Source organism: Pelodiscus sinensis, chromosome 1 (genome assembly GCF_052426305.1).
Source record: "Pelodiscus sinensis isolate ZL-2025 chromosome 1, ASM5242630v1, whole genome shotgun sequence".
NCBI classification, from domain to species: Eukaryota; Metazoa; Chordata; order Testudines; family Trionychidae; genus Pelodiscus; species Pelodiscus sinensis.
In genome coordinates this window covers 343,233,627-343,254,221 of record NC_143052.1, presented here as the reverse complement: position 1 = coordinate 343,254,221, position 20,595 = coordinate 343,233,627, and the positions used below count along the sequence as shown (strand labels likewise).

The 20,595-nt window shown below is 44.4% G+C and overlaps 1 protein-coding gene and 3 non-coding genes across 4 annotated transcripts; all 4 read left to right on the top strand.

Moving 5' to 3' along the window:
• Positions 1 to 2,175: 2,175 nt before the first annotated feature.
• Positions 2,176 to 14,859, top strand: RPS3 (ribosomal protein S3). Its single transcript, XM_006130859.5, has 7 exons — positions 2,176 to 2,291; positions 3,231 to 3,361; positions 3,698 to 3,791; positions 6,091 to 6,185; positions 8,376 to 8,563; positions 12,494 to 12,689; positions 14,790 to 14,859. The coding sequence occupies exons 1-6, from the start codon at positions 2,262 to 2,264 to the stop codon at positions 12,685 to 12,687; spliced, it is 732 nt and encodes a 243-aa protein (XP_006130921.1). The 5' UTR covers positions 2,176 to 2,261; the 3' UTR covers positions 12,688 to 12,689; positions 14,790 to 14,859.
• On the top strand, positions 7,480 to 7,628 carry LOC112547073 (small nucleolar RNA SNORD15). The gene has a single exon (XR_003090815.1). It is a non-coding gene; the product is annotated as a small nucleolar RNA SNORD15 (small nucleolar RNA).
• LOC112547072 (small nucleolar RNA SNORD15) lies at positions 12,182 to 12,329 on the top strand. Its single transcript, XR_003090814.1, has one exon. It is a non-coding gene; the product is annotated as a small nucleolar RNA SNORD15 (small nucleolar RNA).
• On the top strand, positions 13,099 to 13,241 carry LOC112547074 (small nucleolar RNA SNORD15). The gene has a single exon (XR_003090816.1). It is a non-coding gene; the product is annotated as a small nucleolar RNA SNORD15 (small nucleolar RNA).
• Positions 14,860 to 20,595: the final 5,736 nt, after the last annotated feature.

Sequence of the window (20,595 nt, the reverse complement as noted above, 5' to 3'; positions counted from 1 at the left end):
AATTCTCTGGGTCCTAGTGGCGCCCGCCCCCCAGTCTGGCACCTGAGGCAGCCGCCTCAGTTCACCTCATGGTAAGGCCAGCCCTGAAGGGGCGGGATTCAGGCTAGCCTCCGGTGGTGATTTAAAGGGCCTTGGCCACTTCCCTTTTGAATCACCAGGCCCCAGGGCAGTCGCCCCCTTTGCCTCCCCTGTCGATGGGCTTACCTGTGTGTAATGAGTTTGCCAGGTCTCCTACCAGACAAACATCCACAGCACAAAACCCACCACAGCTCTAAGCACTCAACGTCCTCCCATGGGCAGCCTCTGCAAAGTGGCCAGGGATGGGACATGAGTTAGCCTTCCTCCCAAAGAGGTGACATCTCCAGATTAGGGATTGGTAGAACAATCTGAAAGCTTGCATTGCCTTTGCCCGGGCCTAGGTCTTATTGCCAGTCTTCAAGCCTGTCTAGCTGGCATTTTTCACCAGCACCAAAATCATTTACAAATAAGTAGAGGAGGAGGAAAGGGAGACAGGTCTGTTTTTTTCCCTGACAATTGTTTTAGTGACCTCCAGTGGCAGAATGGGAGCAGTACTGTTAAAGTCAAATGATAATATCTAGCTGTTAGGACGTGTTTTGAAACTGCAGAGGGACAGCAAATATTTCTGTTCACCCTATCATTCGGAGGATAGCCCTTTCCCACTATCCTGTCTGCCTCCCCACTCTCACAAGCTGGCAGGCCGGCACAGCTCTAAGCCTCGATATTGCCTCTTATACCCACCAAACATGCTGGTCTATACTGGGATGGAGGATGTGTAGTGCATGGAGCAAGGTAGGGTCAGAAGCTGCAACCCTCCAAATCTGCTCCTGGTAGCAGTTACTGTCATACTATTATGCCAGTTTTTGCTTATCTCAGGTTTTGCTACCGGTGCACCCTTCACTGATTGAGAGGGGCCTTTCCCATCCTCTGGTCCAGGGATAGCAAATTCAGAGATGGGGTTCACCTTCTCAGAGTCTGACTGTGCACCTGTCACTGGTCAAGTGGGCCCTTTCACATCCTCTAGTCCAGGAGTACTAAAATTACTTGCTTCTGATGCTACAAATGTGGTCAGCTTGGCTGTTGCACATCAAAAAGGAGAGATGCTAAGCGTGCTTGCTAGCATGGGCACCGGAGAATCATAGAATCATAGGACTGGAAGGGACCTCGAGAGGTCATCGAGTCCAGCCCCCCCGCCCTCAAGGCAGGACCAAGCTCCGTCTACACCATCCCTGACAGATGTCTATCTAACCTGTTCTTAAATATCTCCAGAGAGGGAGATTCCACCACCTCCCTTGGCAATTTATTCCAATATTTGACCACCCTGACAGTTAGGAATTTTTTCCTAATGTCCAATCTAAACCTCCCCTGCTGCACTTTAAGCCCATTACTCCTTGTCCTGTCCTCAGAAACCAAGAGGAACAAGTTTTCTCCTTCCTCCTTGTGACACCCTTTTAGATACTTGAAAACCGCTATCATGTCCCCCTTAATCTTCTTTTTTCCAAACTAAACAAGCCCAGTTCATGAAGCCTGGCTTCATAGGTCATGTTTTCTAGACCTTTAATCATTCTTGTCGCTCTTCTCTGTACCCTTTCCAATTTCTCCACATCTTTCTTGAAATGTGGCGCCCAGAACTGGACACAGTACTCCAGCTGAGGCCTAACTAGTGCAGAGTAGAGCGGCAGAATGACTTCACAAGTTTTGCTTACAACACACCTGTTGATACCTGTTGATAGAAAAGACAAACAATGAATGAAGGGGTGTTTAAAGTGTAGGGGCTTCTGTTATCCATGATCCTGGGATGGACATTTGCAACGTGTGTGTCACGCTCAGCAGTACACTCATGGATCCATGCTGGTATAGGAGGTGGCCTTACTGTGTGGCTGCCACAGCCACTTATGCGGGAGGGAGGAGGAATGCACCCATACACACGTTCCTGTGCATCCATAGGTCGACACAAGGCAGTTTACATCAACTTCGGTTTATAATGCGCGCCCACCTTTAATCTGGAATAAGCGCGTCCACACAGTGCTCTGCACTGAAACACTCAAACCTGCCTCTAGATAGGGAATGTGGCACCAACGCGAGCCGCGCGCAGGCGCTGAACCCCTGAGGAAGACTACATTTCCCACCCGCCCCTGCGAGCCCACGTGACAAGCGAGGTCCAATGGGAAGTTTCGGGAGGCCCGTATATCCTCCCCCGGGTGGGGGGGCCCCTTCCTTTCGCCTGGGCGGCGCGGCTCAAGATGGCGGTGCAGATCTCCAAGAAGCGCAAGGTGAGGGCTGCGGGAGGCCCCTGGTGGCGCTGGGGCCCGGCAATAGCGGCTGGGCTGCGAGCCGGGAGCTCCCGGCAGGGGCTGGGCAGCGAGGCGGGGCCGCCGGGGCGGCGGTGGGGGCGGATGGAGGCGGATGGAAAGCCGGGCCCGGCCGGGCGCAACATGGCGGCTCCCTGCGGCTGGTGGGGTCTGGCCGGGCGCTGCGGGCCGGGGGGGCTGGGCTCCGCGCGCCAGGTGGAAAGCGGCGCCTCGTTGCTCTGTTCACGGGCCCGGGTTCTGCTCAGCGCCGGGCACCTGGGCTCCCCGCGTGGGGGCAGCGCGGCTCTGGGGACAGGGGCTGAGTAATTGCGCCTGTCTCCCTACTGCAGGGCAGGCAAGGAGGCGCTGGAGCTGGCAGAATGAAACTCACGTTTTCCAGTGAACTTGGGGAGAGGCGTTTAGCAGGGGTGGAGAGAGGAACGATTAAGGCCCTAGTCGCCCCAGGGGTAGTACTTTGGGGTGAAACCCTCTAGTGCCCATAACTAGCACAGATGCAGAGTTGGGACCCAGTCCTGCAAAACTTCTGACCAGGTATAGTACTTGCTGTCAGGTGTTTTCAGGGCCTGCATTTAAGCATCAAAGCTACTACTAGATTGGGGCTAGTCTGACATTCATATCTGAAAATGGACACTGACTAAAAGTAGTATGGGTTTTTTAGATAACTTTTTTTTACCTGCTTGTGGTTGAAGTCCCGGTCTGGCTTGGTGCTTAAGGATTAAACTAACCTTAGCTGTGTAGTCACTAAAGCAGGCTGAAGGCAAATTTAGGCTTGCATAGTGAGGCTTGTTATGTTATTGCCTCTGTTACTCTATGAAGAAAGAGAGAGGCAAATTCTGGAGCTGTTCAGCCAGCACTTTGTCAGCTTTGATCATAGTTTAACTTGTTCTGTATCTGTTTTAGTTTGTCGCTGATGGTATCTTCAAAGCTGAACTAAACGAGTTTCTGACTCGTGAGCTGGCTGAAGATGGGTACTCTGGAGTAGAGGTCCGAGTTACTCCAACAAGGACTGAAATTATCATCCTTGCTACCAGGTAATTGAAAGGTGCTCTTTGTTGTTTCACAGTGTTCATCTGTAGCCAAAAGCTGTGACACTTGTGCCTATATCTTATCATATTTCTTTGGAAAGATAGTAACCAGAAAGAAATGAAACTTAAGAATTGGTGTATAAATGTCCATATAATATTGAAAACTGCTTTGTGACAAGGTTAAGTTGTGAAATAGTTTGAGTGACTGTCATTCCTATACAGTCATTTAAAACTAAACTTGTTACGGTAAAACTGGTGCATTGTCATGGAGGAAAAATTAAATCCTCAAATAGGTGTTCCTTCTTGCCTGCAGATTCCAATAACCATGTTTAATTTATTTAGAACACAAAATGTTCTTGGTGAGAAGGGGCGCCGTATCCGTGAGCTGACTGCTGTTGTACAGAAGAGGTTTGGCTTTCCAGAAGGAAGTGTTGAGGTAAAGTGGCTCTTCTTTTATTGTTCTCTCCTCTGATGGTACCTTAAAATGAGCCTTACTATTGCTTTTGATTGATTTTAGAAAAGGCTTTATTTTACATAAGAATGGCCATACTGGGTCAGGCCAAAGGTCCATTTAGCTCAGTATCCTGTCTGCCAACAGTGGCCAATCCAGATGCCCCAGAGGGAGTAAACGCAAAAGGTAATCATCACATGATCCCTCTCCTGTCACCCATTTCCAGACAAACAGAGGGTAATAAGTATTGCAGGATCTAACCTTCATGAATTTATCTAGTCCTTTTTGAACCTTGTTAAAGTCCTAGTTTTTACAATATCCTCTGGCAAGGAGTTCCACAGGTTGACACTGTGCTACGTGAAGAAAAACTTTCTTTTGTTTGTTTTACACCTGCTACCTATTAACTTCATTTGGTGACCTCCTCCCCTAGTTCTTATATTATGGGAACAAGAAAATAACTTTTCTTTACTTTTTATACACCAGTCATGACTTTATAGACCTCTATCATATCCCTCCTTAGTCTCCTCTTTTCTAAGATGAAAAGTCTGTTTTATTAATCTTTTTTCATATGGGACCCGTTCCAAACCCCTAATTATTTTTGTTGCTCTTTCTGAACCTTTTCCAATGCCAATATATCTTTTAAGAGATGAGGTGACCATATCTGTATGCAGTATTCAAGATGTGGGCGCGCCATAGTTTTAGGAGGACAACAATTTAAACATTGCGTGTGTGTCTGCATATGTTGCCAGTAGTCATTACGTAAGGTTTAATAGTATTGGTTATGAGGGATTAGGTTAGGGGTTGGCAACCTTTCTGAAGCAGAATGCCAAGATTTTAACCCTCCTGCCCTGGGCACCCCATGGACCATCTGGCTCAATGCAAACCTTCCTGCAGGCCACCAGTTGCTAATGGAAACTCACCATTAATTACACCCGAGCTATTTTGCTAGTGCTGCATCTAGGGAGAACAGGGTAATTTAAATTATTAAACAGACAGTGTTTTAACTTCCTCATGTTATTTTATCAAACTTCATTTTAAATACAGTAAACTAAAAATATTAATTTATGTCCAATACAAAAGGTTTTCTTTTTTGAGTTGGGGTCACTGACCCACAGAAAAATCTGTTGGGAACCACACAAACGAGAAGCAAAAAATCCACTCATCTAGCTCTCCAGCTCCATGGGGTGAGGGGATGGGACAGGGAGGACTGAGGTTCAGGGCTTCCCATAAGCCAGATTTACTTTTCTGTGGTACCATGGTTAGTGGGATCCAACTCCTGGATTAGATTTTCACTTTTCTCTCTGCTGAAGAAGATGCATTTCTAATAAACTAAGTAGGGGGACTTTGTTATGACCTGTAGCAGTTTTGAGTTAAAATGGATTCTGGCTAGTGATTGCTAATGGTTCTTATCTCTTACTTCATGCAAAACTGACTTCTACTGATTATTGCAACTAATTTGTGGAACTTGTTAGCACAAGATACCTTTAAGGCCTAGGGTATAGCAACAAGAATTTAACAATAGTTTTCAAGGACTTCAAAATGGCCATTTGTAGTACTGCTGTCTGATGGAGTTTAGAAATCAACTTTTTCCTTTGGGTAGACTAGTCCATAGTTGTCTATCACAGGGTTTCCTGCATGCTCCTCTGAAGAATCTGCTGCTGTTGAAGATGGAATATAGGCTTTGAGGGATTGCCGTAGCTTCTGTTAATACAATTATTGACTTTTTTCCCTAATGGCATAAGGCTAACTGCTTAGATTAAATTTCACTGGGAGAAATTGCTTGGTGAAGTGTAGCACATTGACTTTTGTGCTATGTTCAGGGCACACTGCTTTTAATCTCACTTGCTGACTGTAATCTCTTTAAGATTTCAGTTGAACCAGAGTGCTGGGCATGTCTGGTAGGATGATCCTCCAAGTACAGCTCAGTGTGCCAGGCCCTGCTGGCTGCATCACCAACACTGTCCATTCTTGGGCAAGCTTGGAAGAATGTTCTGGGCCCATTTGGTAGGACTGCACCAAGCATGCCTTAATGGTGCCTTGGTTTTCAATGGAGTGTCACTAGGCTGGCTCGGTTCAACATGAGGCGCCAAAATGGTTAAAAGCCTGTAATGTCTAAGGGTGAAGACCCTGCAGGTTTGTAAGTATCAAGAAACTAAATGGGTTATTGAGTGCAGAGGAGGGGGGAGCACAGAGGGCAGCTGCAGCTCCTGTCATCTATATGCATGGATATCTGATAACCTTCAGTTGTAACACTGTTCCTGAGAACTCATTCCTTATTTTGTAGCTCTACGCTGAGAAGGTGGCCACAAGAGGTCTGTGTGCTATTGCCCAAGCAGAGTCCCTGCGATACAAACTTCTCGGAGGTTTAGCAGTGCGTCGGTAAGTGTATTAAAATGGTCTGTACATGTAATGGAATAAACACTGTTAGAAGCAGAATCTGGATTCTGATCTGAGTTTTGGCTCTGGCATTGAGGAGAATTCCTTAACCATCGTGTGTGTGTGTGTGTGTGTGTGTGTGTGTGTGTGTGTGTGTGTGTGTGTGTGTGTGTGTGTGTGTGTGTGTGTGTGTGTGTGTGTGTGTGTGTGTGTGTGTGTGTGTGTGTGTGTGTGTGTGTGTGTGTGTGTGTGTGTGTGTGTGTGTGTGTGTGTGTGTGTGTGTGTGTGTGTGTGTGTGTGTGTGTGTGTGTGTGTGTGCGCGCGCGCGCGCACTAGGGCTAACACATGCATTACACAAATTAAATTAGCACCCTCCATCTATATTATGGTGATCCTATCTGATTTTTTTTCTTGAATGATTTAAATCTGGGTGGGCAATAATTTTTAAAGAGGCCACTTCTGAAATTTGTGGAAGGGGTGGGGCCAGGAGACATTATGCTTCCCTGCCCACAGACCCTTATTGGCCTGGAGGTGGGAGAGCAAGTGAAGTCTCTGCCTCCCACCCCCACTGCCTAGAGAGAATTGCCAGCTGTTAAAGACAGCTGGTGGTTCCTCTTAGAGACTGTGGTAGGAGAAGACTTAGCACGCTCCCCCTGACCTGAGGCCAATCCGGGTCTGTGGGCGAGGGAGCACGAGAAGTCTCCTGGCCCTGCCCTGCCAGGGGCATGACATGGCTAGAGAGAACTACTGCCTATTTTAAAACAGCCAGTGGTTACCTCTGGCTCCCGTGTACCCCAGGCGGGGGAAGAGACTTAATGTGTTCTCACCCCAGCTGCCCTGTAGATGGGGGTATTTGGCCAGCCAAGGCGGTCTTGCCCACACCTGGTGTAAATGCACATTGATAGATTTTAAAAATCTACTTTTGAAATAAGAAAAACACTGCTACACCAACTTCAAATAAATTTTAATGAGCATTTACTTGAACTGCCATTTCTGTATATAAACCTAAGTCTCTCAATGGCACATGGGATAACTAAGTATTAAATACAATATGATTTGATATGGGCTGTCAAAATTGGCAATAAAATGAGTTATACTTTTTAATACAGAACTTGTCATCTTAACTGAATTAAGAAAGGGGCAGGTTATGTCAAATGTGAAAAGATTACATGTACAGCCACTTGCCAGGAATGGTGGGAAAGAAAATACTAACAAAAATGGTGTTTTTCAATCTCAAACAAATCTGTCTAGAAGCTGATTTGTGATTAAATGGCCTGTGGTCACACGTTTAAGATCCCTTCAGTGATGATACAACCACGAGTCAGAAAAGGATGTTATCCTGTTATGTGCATCCTTCTCAGTGTCATGTTCTATGAGGCTGTGCTCGGGTACCATAGCAGGATCGTCCTGTTCACTGGATGATTTAGAGGCATTTGTCTGAGAAGGGATTGAGAACCAGCATTTTCTACTTTAAAGTATTTCAGTTACATAATAGGCTGTCCATGCAAAAGTGACCAGAGCCCATTGTGCTTAGCAGTGCATATGCCCATCACATCTAAGGTGAAACAGATAGAGATGTTAAATTTTGATTGATCAGCAAATCAAGTAGTCAATGGTATTTCCATTGACTGCTCAATGATAAGGGGGGCACTTGCTTATCCCACTGCGCCTCTGCCTTTGAAATGTACAAGAGCTGCCTGTGGCGCTTGCACATTTCAAGGGTGCAGCAGTCAGGATCCCATGCAAGCGGAGACTGCTTTGGTCACTGCTTGTGCTGTTCCCCCGCTGCACCTTTGCCTCCCCTGCCCCCACCCCATGAAGACAGTGCTGAGGGGGGGAGCCGGATTTTAAGCAGACTCCCCCCAGCACTGGCACCTGCTCTCCCCCTCGGCTCCCCCCTTAGTGTGTCTGATACAGAGGCAGCAAGGGGCTGGGGGGAGTGACTAGTCAGGTAGTTGACTAGTTGCTTACATCCCTAAACAGATATAGAACAGACTGGAGCTCAAAATGCTGAAATTGTAGTCTCTCACTTTTGAAAACCTTTGGTGAAACTTGCCTTTCATGAGCTGGAATTCAGGAGCAGAATTTTATGATTAGGGATGTTTTAGGCAATATGTTGCAGAAGTATCATGTCTCATAGTTGCACAGTACATACACAGTGACCCACCGATTGGCTCTTTTCTCTCCCCAAAGAGCCTGCTATGGTGTCCTCCGCTTCATCATGGAGAGTGGCGCTAAAGGTTGCGAGGTGGTGGTATCCGGTAAACTCAGAGGCCAGCGAGCCAAGTCTATGAAGTTTGTGGATGGTTTGATGATCCACAGTGGAGACCCTGTAAACTACTACGTTGATACAGCTGTGCGCCATGTCCTTCTCAGGCAGGGTGAGTGTTCAGAGTACGTATTCCCTTGTATTTGCCTGGCTCCTTTTTATAGTACTTGGTACTAGACAATCCAGGCTGTTGGCATGCTGCTGCTGCTTGGCTGCTTCCCTGTTGTCAACTGCTACAGGAGTGGTCCTTTCCAGAATTCCAGTGTACTTTCTGTTGTACAGAGTATTTAGCTCTAACCACTGCTAATTATTGGTACCTGTAGTGCTGTTTTGTCTTTTGAAATTACAGTAATTTCAATTGTCCGACCTTCCTTTATCTGATATTCCGTGTTGCCCGACCTACCTGCGGCCGCCCAAGACAATTGTGCAGGTGGCGGAGCTGGCAGAGCACGGAAGGGAAGGCGCTGGGCAGTGCAGAGACAAAGGCGGTGAGAGAAGAGGGAGCATGGCCATGTGGCAGGATGCCGGAGCCCAGCTGCCCCTTCCCCCTGAAGGTCATGGGGCGCCCCGATCTCCCCCATCCTCTACAGCCAGTTGTGCTGCTCCTGACCTCCCCTATCTCTCCTGGCCAGCCACGGGGCAGCGCGACTGGCCGGGGGAGATAGGGGAGGTCAGGGGCAGTGCAGCTCCCTATGAACCAGCCGAGCGGCAGCTGATGGGGAAAAATACCTTGGACTCTGCAAGGTATCTTCCGTATTATCTGACATTTCGATTATCCGACCATCCTTCAGTCTTGTTTAGGTCGGTTAATTGAGATTCTACTGTACAAGCTCTTACAGACTGGGGCTATCTTTTTTCACACATTTTGTCTAGCATGGAGCATCATGTACTCTTGGTTAAACTGCCTTCAGCTGCCAGAAATTCCCAATTAGCATGCTATGACTGATGCTTAAAAGTATGGTACCAAGGTCAGCATGTCAGCTGGCTTTCTTTTCCGGTAGCAGCATTGCCTATCAGCAGTTGTCACCTTGGATATGCATACAAATATATTCAGAATTTCCAATTTCCAGAAAATACATCCATTTTCACAGTGCTGTGTAAATCGTTTTGGTAACCCCCTGTCGGAATAGGTCAGACAATATTATCCCAATTATGCAGATGGAGTAAAAGTGGGATTTGTCAGTGTTTACACTGTAAGTGGCAATCAGGTTTTCTAGTCAGCTAGACTCTGCTGCCTTTTGGTGTAAGGCTAGATGGTCAGAAATGGACCTTAAGTGACCTGAAGTAGGAAAATAGGCCTCCTTGCTTCAAGATGAAGTCTTGCTTAACTCGTGAAGTCATTCTGCCGCTCTACTCTGCACTAGTTAGGCCTCAGCTGGAGTACTGTGTCCAGTTCTGGCACCACATTTCAAGAAAGATGTGGAGAAATTGGAAAGGTACAGAGAAGAGCGACAAGAATGATTAAAGTCTAGAGAACATGACCTATGAAGCCAGGCTTCATGAACTGGGCTTGTTTAGTTTGGAAAAAAGAAGATTAAGGGGGGACATGATAGCGGTTTTCAAATATCTAAAAGGGTTCACAAGGAGGAAGGAGAAAATTTGTTCCTCTTGGTTTCTGAGGACAGGACAAGGAGTAATGGGCTTAAAGTGCAGCAGGGGAGGTTTAGATTGGACATTAGGAAAAAATTCCTAACTGTCAGGGTGGTCAAATATTGGAATAAATTGCCAAGGGAGGTGGTGGAATCTCCCTCTCTGGAGATATTTAAGAACAGGTTAGATAGACATCTGTCAGGGATGGTGTAGACGGAGCTTGGTCTTGAGGGCGGGGGGCTGGACTCGATGACCTCTCGAGGTCCCTTCCAGTCCTATTATTCTATGATTCTAAGATGTAAAGGAGTCTTAAAGATTTTTGCCTCCAAACACTGAGGTTTGTTTTAGGTACTTTTATTGAAGGATTTGCTCCATGTGATGACCTGGTGTGAGGACAAAGTTTTGGAACTCCCTGTAGCCAGAAGGAAAGGCAAGGCAAGGCAAACCAGTTTGCTGTCCCAGTTTGAGTACCTGTGTTACAAAGCTGTGTCCACAGTGCATTCAGGGGTGAACCTCCCAGCCCTGCAGTGTGGATAAAAACAAAAGATTTTTATTTCAGTTAGTTGGAATGTTTTTGCAATTCTGTTTAATACAAAATAAGGCCTAAACTTATTGTAATTTCACATTTAAATAAAAATATGCTGAATCCATAAGTAATTTGAATTTAAAGGTGCTTTTTCTATATAGGGAGAATTAGAGAAATGTTTACTTTTTGAGGTCAAGCTTTAAGCCTGCCATAACTAGCAATGAACAATGCTAAGCTCTTGATCCTGTGGGGGACCTAGGAATGGTGCGCTACTGGTGTGCAAGAAACTGGCAAAGTAATTTATAAGGCTGCCACTTTAAAAAATCTTACACCTCATTTGAGCATATTTGAAATTTTCCCCTCGGCTGACCTGAAATAACCTGTGATTCACTAAGTTAATTCCTCTGTTTAATAAATCTTTTACTTATAAATGTGTAACATTCTGATAAATGTTATATGCTGTTAGATATTTAAATTCCATTTACCATTCTGATGCAGTTTGATGCAAATCATGCAAAAAGTTAAATAAGATCATTCCACTTACTACCATACTGAAAATGTATAGTTAAGAATCTGAAACTAGAAGCTAAATCATTCTTAATTGTACATTGTTGTGGTTTCACCTTCTAGGTAGGAAAAGCTGTAGTTGGAGCCCTTAATACAGGCTTGTTTACATTAACTAATGAGCGCACCTTTCTGTTGCAGATAACTGAAGTACAAATGGAAAAATTGTTTAAAACTTACTCTTTCAATCAAGACTTTCCACTTGGTGAATAAATCACTATTTAAATTGCCCTGATTGATCAGTCCACCTGCAGCCAGGGGAGGCAGACTTGAACTAGTGTGCTAAAAGTAGCAATGTACATATGGCTACTCAGGCTGCAACCCAACTTTCAAATTTTGGGGCAAGGGGGTCAAGTCAGATGGGTTTGAGCCTCTCCTCCCAGCCTGAGCTATAATGTCCATGCTACAATTTTTACTGTGCCAATTTGAGCTCTGCTGATACAAGTTTGACTCCATGGGCCGAGAGACTTGCTTCCAGTGGCACTATACTCATCCTAGATGACTGAAAAGCTAGAGGAGTTGGAAAGACTGAAATCTGACTGAGGAAAGGGATTGCAAGTCACTGCTCTAAGCTTGTTTATTATCTACATAAGCCCTATTCCTGCAAAACATTTGGGACTTGAGTTCATGAAGTACCAATGAAACCAGAGTGTTCCCATCCCAGATCTCTTATCCTCCTGGGGCACCTGGCAGAAACAAAATGCAAGCCTAGGTACTTGTGCTTATTATCATAGGAAAAAATATCAGAAGGGAAAATATTTTAAGAAGCCTTTCAGGTCTATATCAGGGCTTGCCGAACCGCAGTGAGCCCTGCTCGCCAGCCACACTGTCCGGCGATCTGCGCATGTGCAGATTGCCCGAACCTGGCTCTTCCGGGTTACAATCTACTCGCCACGGGCAGTAGATTGTATTATTTGTCAAGCCCTGTATATAATTAAAGCTTCTAAAAGAATGTAAACTTTTTTTAGTCAGGTTGTATTCAAGTGATTGCCACATGTCAGCGCACAGTCCTTCAATATGACACAAGAGCAGTTAGCTTACCTGATATCCCTTCAGTGATGATACGATGACGAGTCAGAAAGGGCATTTCTTGTGTAAGTGTAGCCTGTTCAGTGCCATGTTCTTTGGTACTGTGCTTAGGGTACCTTAGCAGAGTGTCCTGTTCATTGGCTGATTTAGAGGCATTTGTCTGAGAAGGGATACAGAGAATATTTTATAACTTAGCACAGAAGTGTATGTTTGAGTGGTGAAAGCTTTCACTGAATAAACATGATAGCGTTTTAGGACTTGTTCAGCATCTAAGTGCATATGGAACATCTTGTAAATGCAGTGAGTAGTTAAAACAATGCATTGTTTTTTCAGGTGTGCTTGGTATTAAAGTGAAGATTATGTTGCCGTGGGACCCAAGTGGAAAGATTGGACCCAAGAAGCCCCTGCCAGACCATGTCAGCATTGTGGAGCCCAAGGAAGAGATCTTACCTACCACTCCTATCTCAGAGCAGAAAGGTGGCAAACCAGAACAGCCAGCCATGCCTCAGCCAGTTCCCACTGCATAATGGTAAGTGACCTTGCTCTCTACCTCTGAAATGGTTGAAAGTTGTATGGTCCTCATCAGAAATCCTTTTTATTCCAACAGAGAAGAGGGCTACCACTCCTCATAGTATAAATTGATCTTCTGGAGTCTGGGGAAAAAAGGTGTGATGTGCTGATACAAAGAAGCACTGACTGACCTATTCACTCCTTTATGAAAAGACCATCATGTGGCTATGTATTTGCTTACCTCCATTTCTATAGTGCAACCAGATTTGGCTGCAAGGTCACTTGTTGCAGTGCAGTGTCTGTGGTGATGGATAGAAAGTAAGGGCAGTAAGTCAGGAACCTAGTGTTGTGGTGGCTGAGGCCGTTGTGATGAGTGAGAACTGTAACTCCCTACATGTTGCTGTGTTACTAAGCCAGAAATATCAGCCCTTCCATGAAGATATGATGACGAGTCTGAAAGAAGACCTCTTTGTCCAAGTGTCCTGTGCCATGTTATGTTTTATATCCTGGATTTCAGGACCTTGGACTTGAGTCTTCAACTGATGACTTTAGAGGCATTTGTCTGAGAAGGGTTATTGAACACTGTTAATAAGGCTTCATTCACTAAAGGTGAAACTCCCACAAAAAACTTCTTGGAAATCCTTGCCCCAAATTTCCCATGATGTTATAACAGTGATTATGTGCCCTGACCTTTGTCCTTGTTTTTCTTTCTCGCTGGTATATTTGGGATAGATTTATATGATCTTCCAAAATAAGAGCCATATATTATGCAATATAAAATGAGAAAAGATAGTGGCAACTGGCAACTCTAGATTTCTTTTATTGCAGCTTTCTGAACTGTATGCTTGGGTGATAGCTTCTAAACCTAGTTAACTAATTAAACAAGCCATAAAGATTAGATAAACTACACTTTTTTAGCAGCATCCAACATAGCAAACAGCTTGGGAATTAACTTGTCAAACCACACTTTTACTAAAAGGCAGAGAGTCTTGAAGAATGATGCATTGCAGAGTTTATCCACATTATTCTTCAGACATACCTACATCTTCATCCACATGATTTTCTCCTAGTAAGCAGTTTTACTTGTTTCATTCTTGCAATGCTTAAATGTGATTTCTTCAAATATTCCCAGATAGGGCTCTCTTGCACCCAGAAGCCATGATGGTTTTTCTATGGCAAAAGTGTGAGCTGTGTGTATTGAATAGGGATATTAAGAATCAGGTATTTAACTAGTTGTATAGTTGATAGGATTTTTATCAACTACACAATTAGTTGATGGGGAAGGTGCTCAGTACCAGCTCACACTTTGTCTGGGAGCTACCCCCACTGCAGCTCTGCTGTTTAAGTCAGTGCCTCTGATACAGAGGCTTGCCGTGTAAGTCGACTGCTTACATCTCTAGTGTTGAATAATGTCTTCCCTCTTTCTTTCCAGTTCACTCCTGTTTCTTTCCAGTCCACTCCTCTCTTCCTTTTTATGCTGCCTCTGTCCTTTCCTATATGATTGTTTGTGTTCTTAGGCACAACCCGCTTCAGATGACACAAAGTGAATTGTGCCCACGAAAACTCATGATACTATCTGTATTTTTTGTTAGTCTCTAAAAGGTGCTGCAGGACCATTCACTGTTTAATTTTGTTTTGTTACAGACTAACAAGGCTACCCCTCAGACTTTTAAACATGTTTCTCAGCAGACTAACAGGAACAAGGTCCAGAACTTTTAAGGACCAGCTGGTTGCTAGGCTGTACAGAGCCATTAATTCATTTTTGAGACTGTGTGGGTATGCAGCATGTTTGAGACAGAATCTAATTGTAACCTTATTTTTAAATGAGAAATTTAGTATCAATTTTAAACAAATCAAAATCCATTTAAATATAATTCCAATTTAAATAAATCTGATTTTTTTTTTTTTATTTAAAAACATTATTTTTATTCACCCTGGTAGAAGTTACTGGAACACAAACAACAATACATTGATTTTAACTTGTAATATGAAGGCTGTAACTTGTCTGGGAATGGCTTGCAGTCCAGTGAGGACTTAGGATAATTTTGGCTTAGGATGTCTAATAAATTTACGGTGCTTACTGAAATTAGTGCTCACAAAGTGTTTTGTTTTATTTTAGGGTTTTCAACACTTGGAATGAGAAGTGGACACTGGCCCATGAAAGGATCTTAATAAAATCATAAAAGACAGTGTAATGTGGAGACTTTTATTTTGACCAGTGTAGGTCTTCAAAGGTTTTGCCTCCCAAGTTCTCTGTGGAAATGTATTCATCCCCGGTTTTCTTTTTTCTTCGAACTTTTGGAGTGAATCTGTCAGTTCTCCGTTAATAAACTTTTGGAGATTTTTACACCCCTAGTTAACAGGACACAGCAATGCTGAAGTGAAGACTCCTCTAAGCGCATTTCAGCAACTAAGATTAATGCTTCTCTCCCCTTCTTCCCCCCCCCTTAAACTAACTGGCAGAAAATAAGTGTCAGAGTCAGGACTTTAATTTTGTAAGTCCTAAGAACCAGTCGGTGGCCATGGTTTTGCCCAGTGGCAGAGAACCACACCAATCTGGCCTGATCTCTTTATCTTGGGATTTGTGGGTTCACAGTGCAAATCCTGAGATGCAACTGTTCTTAGTATCTAGGAGTTGAAGGTTGTTCTATGTGGCACTGAAAATAGCTTTTTTTAGATTTGCAGTAAAAACTTTAATTTATATGTTTTAGGTGATCTCTGCAAGAGAGGCCTTTTAGTAGATTGACTCTTGATTCTATGGGATAAACTGAAGTAGACCTTATTTCTAAAATACGACTAAACTGTTCCCTAACAAGAGAAATTGATTCGTATTTACTCAGCGTGCTAAATCTAACTCTTCGCATTAGATTGCTCTGAGAGTTCAAGTTAAGAGGTATGAATTTTCTCTCATTTAAACCTGCCTCTTGTATATGCCCTGGGCCACTATTTCTCATCTTGCAGGGGGTTTGGGAGACATGCTCATGAGCCTCAGCGGAGGAGAACAAAAGGCAATCCAAAGCACAGAGTCTTGCTGCCTTGTTTTCCACGACACTTTATCCATAAATGTCAATTTTTCCTGTCAGCTTCTTTCAAGCACATGTTTATAGAGGTGTATCATTGATACGTTTACTCTTTTTTGTGTTTTTTTCAAATAAGAGATCGCAGCTCAAACACTGCAGCAGGCAAACAATAACGGGATGGCATTGCTGCTTCCCCATGTGAGCATTGGAGAATCTGTTCTAAGTGGGTCATGTATCAAAATTATTTGGCATACTGGAGTATACTAAAAGTAACACTTAAATGATACAGCAGAAGCTATTTTAAGGCTGTTCAACAATCGCAAATATAATATATAAGAGCATCCCGCTAAGGAGCCATGTCTGTATGTTTGCACTAATGTAGATACTAATCTACAGGTTTTCAACCATGGATTTCACAAGCTCCAACTTCATCTGAAGAAGTATGTGGTACTCATGAAAGCTCATGATACCATGTTTTGTTAGTCTTTAAGGTGTTACTAGACTATTTGTTGTTTAAGTTAGTCTGTAACTGGAAAAACTCAGCTACCCCTCTGAAACCTCATTTTATGTTAGACAGGAAAGCATGATGTTATCTCCATTCCTAACATTGGATTTAGTGTGTCAGGCTATCTACAAGTTTTTGAGCACAGTGGAAAGTGGGATCTCTGGATTATAAATGTTTTAGGTACTTTAAATCTGGTCTCATTTAGATGCCTCTTAATCTACATGTAGCTGCCACAAACTGAAGTATGGAAATGTGCGAATTCTCTGAATGTAAGTGCATATGGGTTGAGGTGTCGTTCCCTTTGATCCTTGTTCTTGTGCAGAAGATACTGTAGCTACAAGTGTGCAATCATAAGAGTGATTAATGGGTTTTCACTGACAGAATTTAAAAAAAAGTGATATGCATCCTTGTGAGGGAAGTGCCAGGCAGATGCTGATGATTAGGGATGTTTGATTACCCTACCTTAGCATCTCATCTGAGCTCCTAGAGGCAGATTGATTAGGTCTGGAGCTATTGACTTCACCTGGAATGTCTGGACATCTCCCCCTCCCCTCCCCTTTTTCCCCCCTTCCTGTTGTTGCCTTGTGTAGCAAAAGCTGACTCTTAAAGATGAGGTAAACTTTGTACTTCTGCTACAATGAAAAAACTTGTGGCCAGAAGGTGGCAATAGAGCAGTGAGTACTTTTTAAGGCCAGAAGGAGCCAATGTATCATTTAGTGTGGCCTCTGTACTGGAAGCCTTCACACTTCACCCTGCAAATGTGTTAGCCTCAGTCCTGTGTGCTAGTTTCAGAACCACAGAAAACCGTACAATTTAAAAGCAACAGATAGTTTAGTAGCATTTTAACAAAACATGTAGTTGGTATGAGCTTTCGTGGGCTGTTTCGTTAGTCTTTAAAGTGCTACTAAACCTATTTGTTTTTTAGGTTTTTACAAACCTGTTACAAACTAACTCGGCTACCCCTCTGAAACTTTTGAGAATACAATGTGTTAACTGTCATTCGAATATCGTAAAGGTGTGCTTACTTGGTTTACTCTAGAGCCGTGGTGTCTCACCAGTTCTGAAGCAATAGCCATTATAGTGAACTAGCCCCACACAATCAGTGGCTACCATGGTACAGCTCTAGGGTCTAGTGTTTGCAGTCTGATAGGTGCCCTGAGGCACCTATTCAGGGAGCAGTCTTAATTGAGTGCTCTACTGATGCATAAGAGCCTCAACATCTATGTGTAGCCCACATGATTTTCTCTTCCAAACTATTCAGATACGCATCTAGAAGGTGAAACTGATCCGATAAGCATTACCTGAGGCTTTGTCTGCTCTTGAAAATACCAGCAATAGCTACACTGGGCAGGGCACTGTGTTGGGGAGAAGTAAACACCACGCCGCCCTCACTGGCACAACCTGCTGTGCAGCTGCAGCTATGCTGATGGAGAGTGGTACTGTTAGTCTGGCTAACATTTCTTAGGAAGGCAGTTGTTTGTACAGCCCCAGAAAACACCTTGTCAGCGGGCTGTCTGGACCGGAGGGACTATGTAAAATACCTGCTCTAAGCTCTCGATTGGCTAGATTAAAACAGCCTAATGAGACTAGGGGCTAGAAATTCAGCAGCAAAATTCAAATAGGAAATAAGACACTAATTGAATGTTTGTTGCTGTATTAACATTAGAACTGGTTATCAAAGGAGGGGTGGGAGAGAAGTGGTGTAAATTCTTCTGTTGAAAACCTATGGAGCTGCTCTGTCACCTGAGGGGGTAGTCTGAGGGCCACCTTTTGGTTCTGAAATTGTATGGAGGGCCAGGCAGGGAAGGATAGGGGAGAGCTGTGCCTCCTGAAATAACCAGGCATGGCCCAGCTCCCAATTGCCCCTTGAGGAAACTGCCTGTTATACAATCTACTGCTTCCCACCCACAGCAACAGGCCTGGTGGTTCTACTGCCACACCACCCTGCCAGAGGTAGCCATGCCACCAGAAGCATCTGCTCTGCAGGCACAGTGAGTTGAAGCTATGAAGGAGAGAGAATGGGAGGGGCCAGTGGCTAATCTCCATGGGTGGGAGCTGGGGCATTGGATAGAAGGCTCCTGTGGGCTGGGTGTGGCCTGTGGGCTGTAATTTGCCCCCTTCTCCCTTTGCCAGAGACTCAAAAAATGGATTAGGTCATGAGCTTTCATTTGGATGAGGTGGAGAGGAAATTACAGAATCCAGCGGAATGGTAACACATTTGTAGGGGAACATTTTTGCTTGCCTGGACATTTGGTAATAGATTTAAAAGATCTTAACTGGTAAATGCACTACAAAGGCAATTTTCCCCACCTTTGATATTCTCATTTCCACATCACATTCTATGAATGGGTATGGCTAGACTACAAGTTTCTGTAGGGAAAAGGTACACATTATAAATAGCGTGTTTGCTCTTCTGCCAAAAAAGCAGAACAAGCATGTTCCCTGGATGTGGCAGAGGTTTTTTTGTTTTTTGTTTTTTTTTTCAGGATACTGGAGGTATCCCAACCTTCCCTGCCCTTCCCCAATCTAGCTGTACCCAGTGAGACATAGCCAGCCTGACTTAGCTTCAATAAGACTGGTCCTATACTTGACAGGTGATACTTTTGCTATTCTATATACCCTGGCTTCTGTAATTTTCTCTCATCTGATGAAGTGGGGTTTGCCTACGAAAGCTCAAGACCTAATCAATTTTGTTAGTCACTAAGGCTACATCTACACTGCAGCTATACTAGAGGTATCCTGAAATAGCTATTCTGGGTTTCTTGAGCGCTCGTTATTTTGAAATATAATGGGCTCATTCTTACAGTCCTGTGAACCTCATTCCATGAGGAGTAAGGAATATTTCAGAAAAGTGATTTATTTTGAAATAAGTGCTGGGTAGACAGAGCCAAATTTCAAAATAAGCTATTTCTAAATTAATTCTAAATAAGCTAAGCAGTTTGCGTAGCTCAAATTCCATAGCTTATTTCAAGCTATGGGTGCAGTGTAGACGCACCCTACAGTGCTACAGCACTGCTTGTTTTTAAAGTTACTAACACGGCTACACCTTTGAGACTTTCTTCAGTTGGAGTCCTTCAAGTTTGGGAGTCAGTCCTGCTGTGTAGTATGGGTTGTAGGGCGAGGGTGCAGGAATTTTGGATACACTCTGATCTGTTGGGCAGAACATTGGACTAGGTTAACATAATGGTCCTTTGTGGCCTTAAACTCTTAGGCTATGTCTATATTGGCAAGATTTTGCGCAAATATTCAAAAATGCAAGAGTTTTTGCGTTAGAGTATTTGAGTAAGAGAGTGTCTGCACTGGCATGTGCCTTTGCACAAGAGATGTAAAATGCCAGTGTAGCCCATTTTAGCCATCGGGCTTTCTTGCACAAGAAATTAATGTTGCCTGTCTACACTGGCCTCTTGCGCAAGAACAGTTGCTCGAGGGCTTATCCCTGAGCGGGAGTGTCAGAGTATTTGCACAAGAAGCACTGATTTTATACATTAGAACATCCGTGTTCTTGCACAAGTACTCGCGGCCAGTGTAGACACATAGCAAGATTTTGCGCAGAAGCGTCCACTTTTGTGCAAAATCTTGCCAATGCAGACACAGTCCTAATCTGCTTATTGACGTAGGGGGCCCAGTTTAAAATTGTAGGCCAGGGTGGGAACTTCATGGGGGGGGGGAGGCACTTAATGAATTTTGGGACCTGGACATGGGCTGGTTCCACCCCTGGAAGAGTTGGGGTCTGAGGTGGAAGGGGTGGGGCTGTGGACTACCCTCCTCTAGAGTTGTCCGGGGCCAGAGGCTTTGAATGAAAAACACAGCAAAGGGCTCATGGCTGCCAGACTCCGTGCTGCTGCATTTCCTGGCAGCTGTCCGGGGTTGCTGTAGCTGTTTAAAGGGCTCAGGGCTCTGGTCCCTGCTGGAGCAGCACCACGGCCGGAAGCCATGAGCCATTTAAATAGGTTCCTCCTGCCTGAGCCACTGCCTGGAAATTCGGTGGCACAGGCAGCAAGATACAAATAGAAAGCGACCAGATGCAACCCATGGGCTGCATCGAAGTGTTAGGTCGGCCCTGGCCAGGGCTGATTGTGTGGCTGGCAGCTAGAAACAACTCCCTTGAGCCAAGATAGGTGAAACTTTCATGGTCTTTACAGCTACTTTTATATTAGTTTTCTCCCCTCTGCTCCTCTCCTCTTACAGTACATTGTATGGTCCTGCTATCATCTTTACGTTCTTTGCCCTGCTGGTACTTTGCCTTGGAACAGAAGAGCTCCCCAGAAACTGGTCCAATACATGGTGTCATTTAAATTCTTGTCACGCTTCCACTACACCTAGCAAGTTCAGCTGTCAAGGAAAGTGGGATTATACCACTGTGTGGTGTATGATGAGTCTGAACTGTGCCATGTGCTAGC

Bases quoted from the DNA above. Each gene is read 5' to 3' on its own strand.
- RPS3 (XM_006130859.5), top strand. From the start codon at position 2,262: ATGGCGGTGCAGATCTCCAAGAAGCGCAAG. The intron at 2,292-3,230 runs GTGAGGGCTGCG...TATCTGTTTTAG, and splicing joins AGATCTCCAAGAAGCGCAAG to TTTGTCGCTGATGGTATCTT. The intron at 3,792-6,090 runs GTAAAGTGGCTC...CTTATTTTGTAG, and splicing joins TTCCAGAAGGAAGTGTTGAG to CTCTACGCTGAGAAGGTGGC.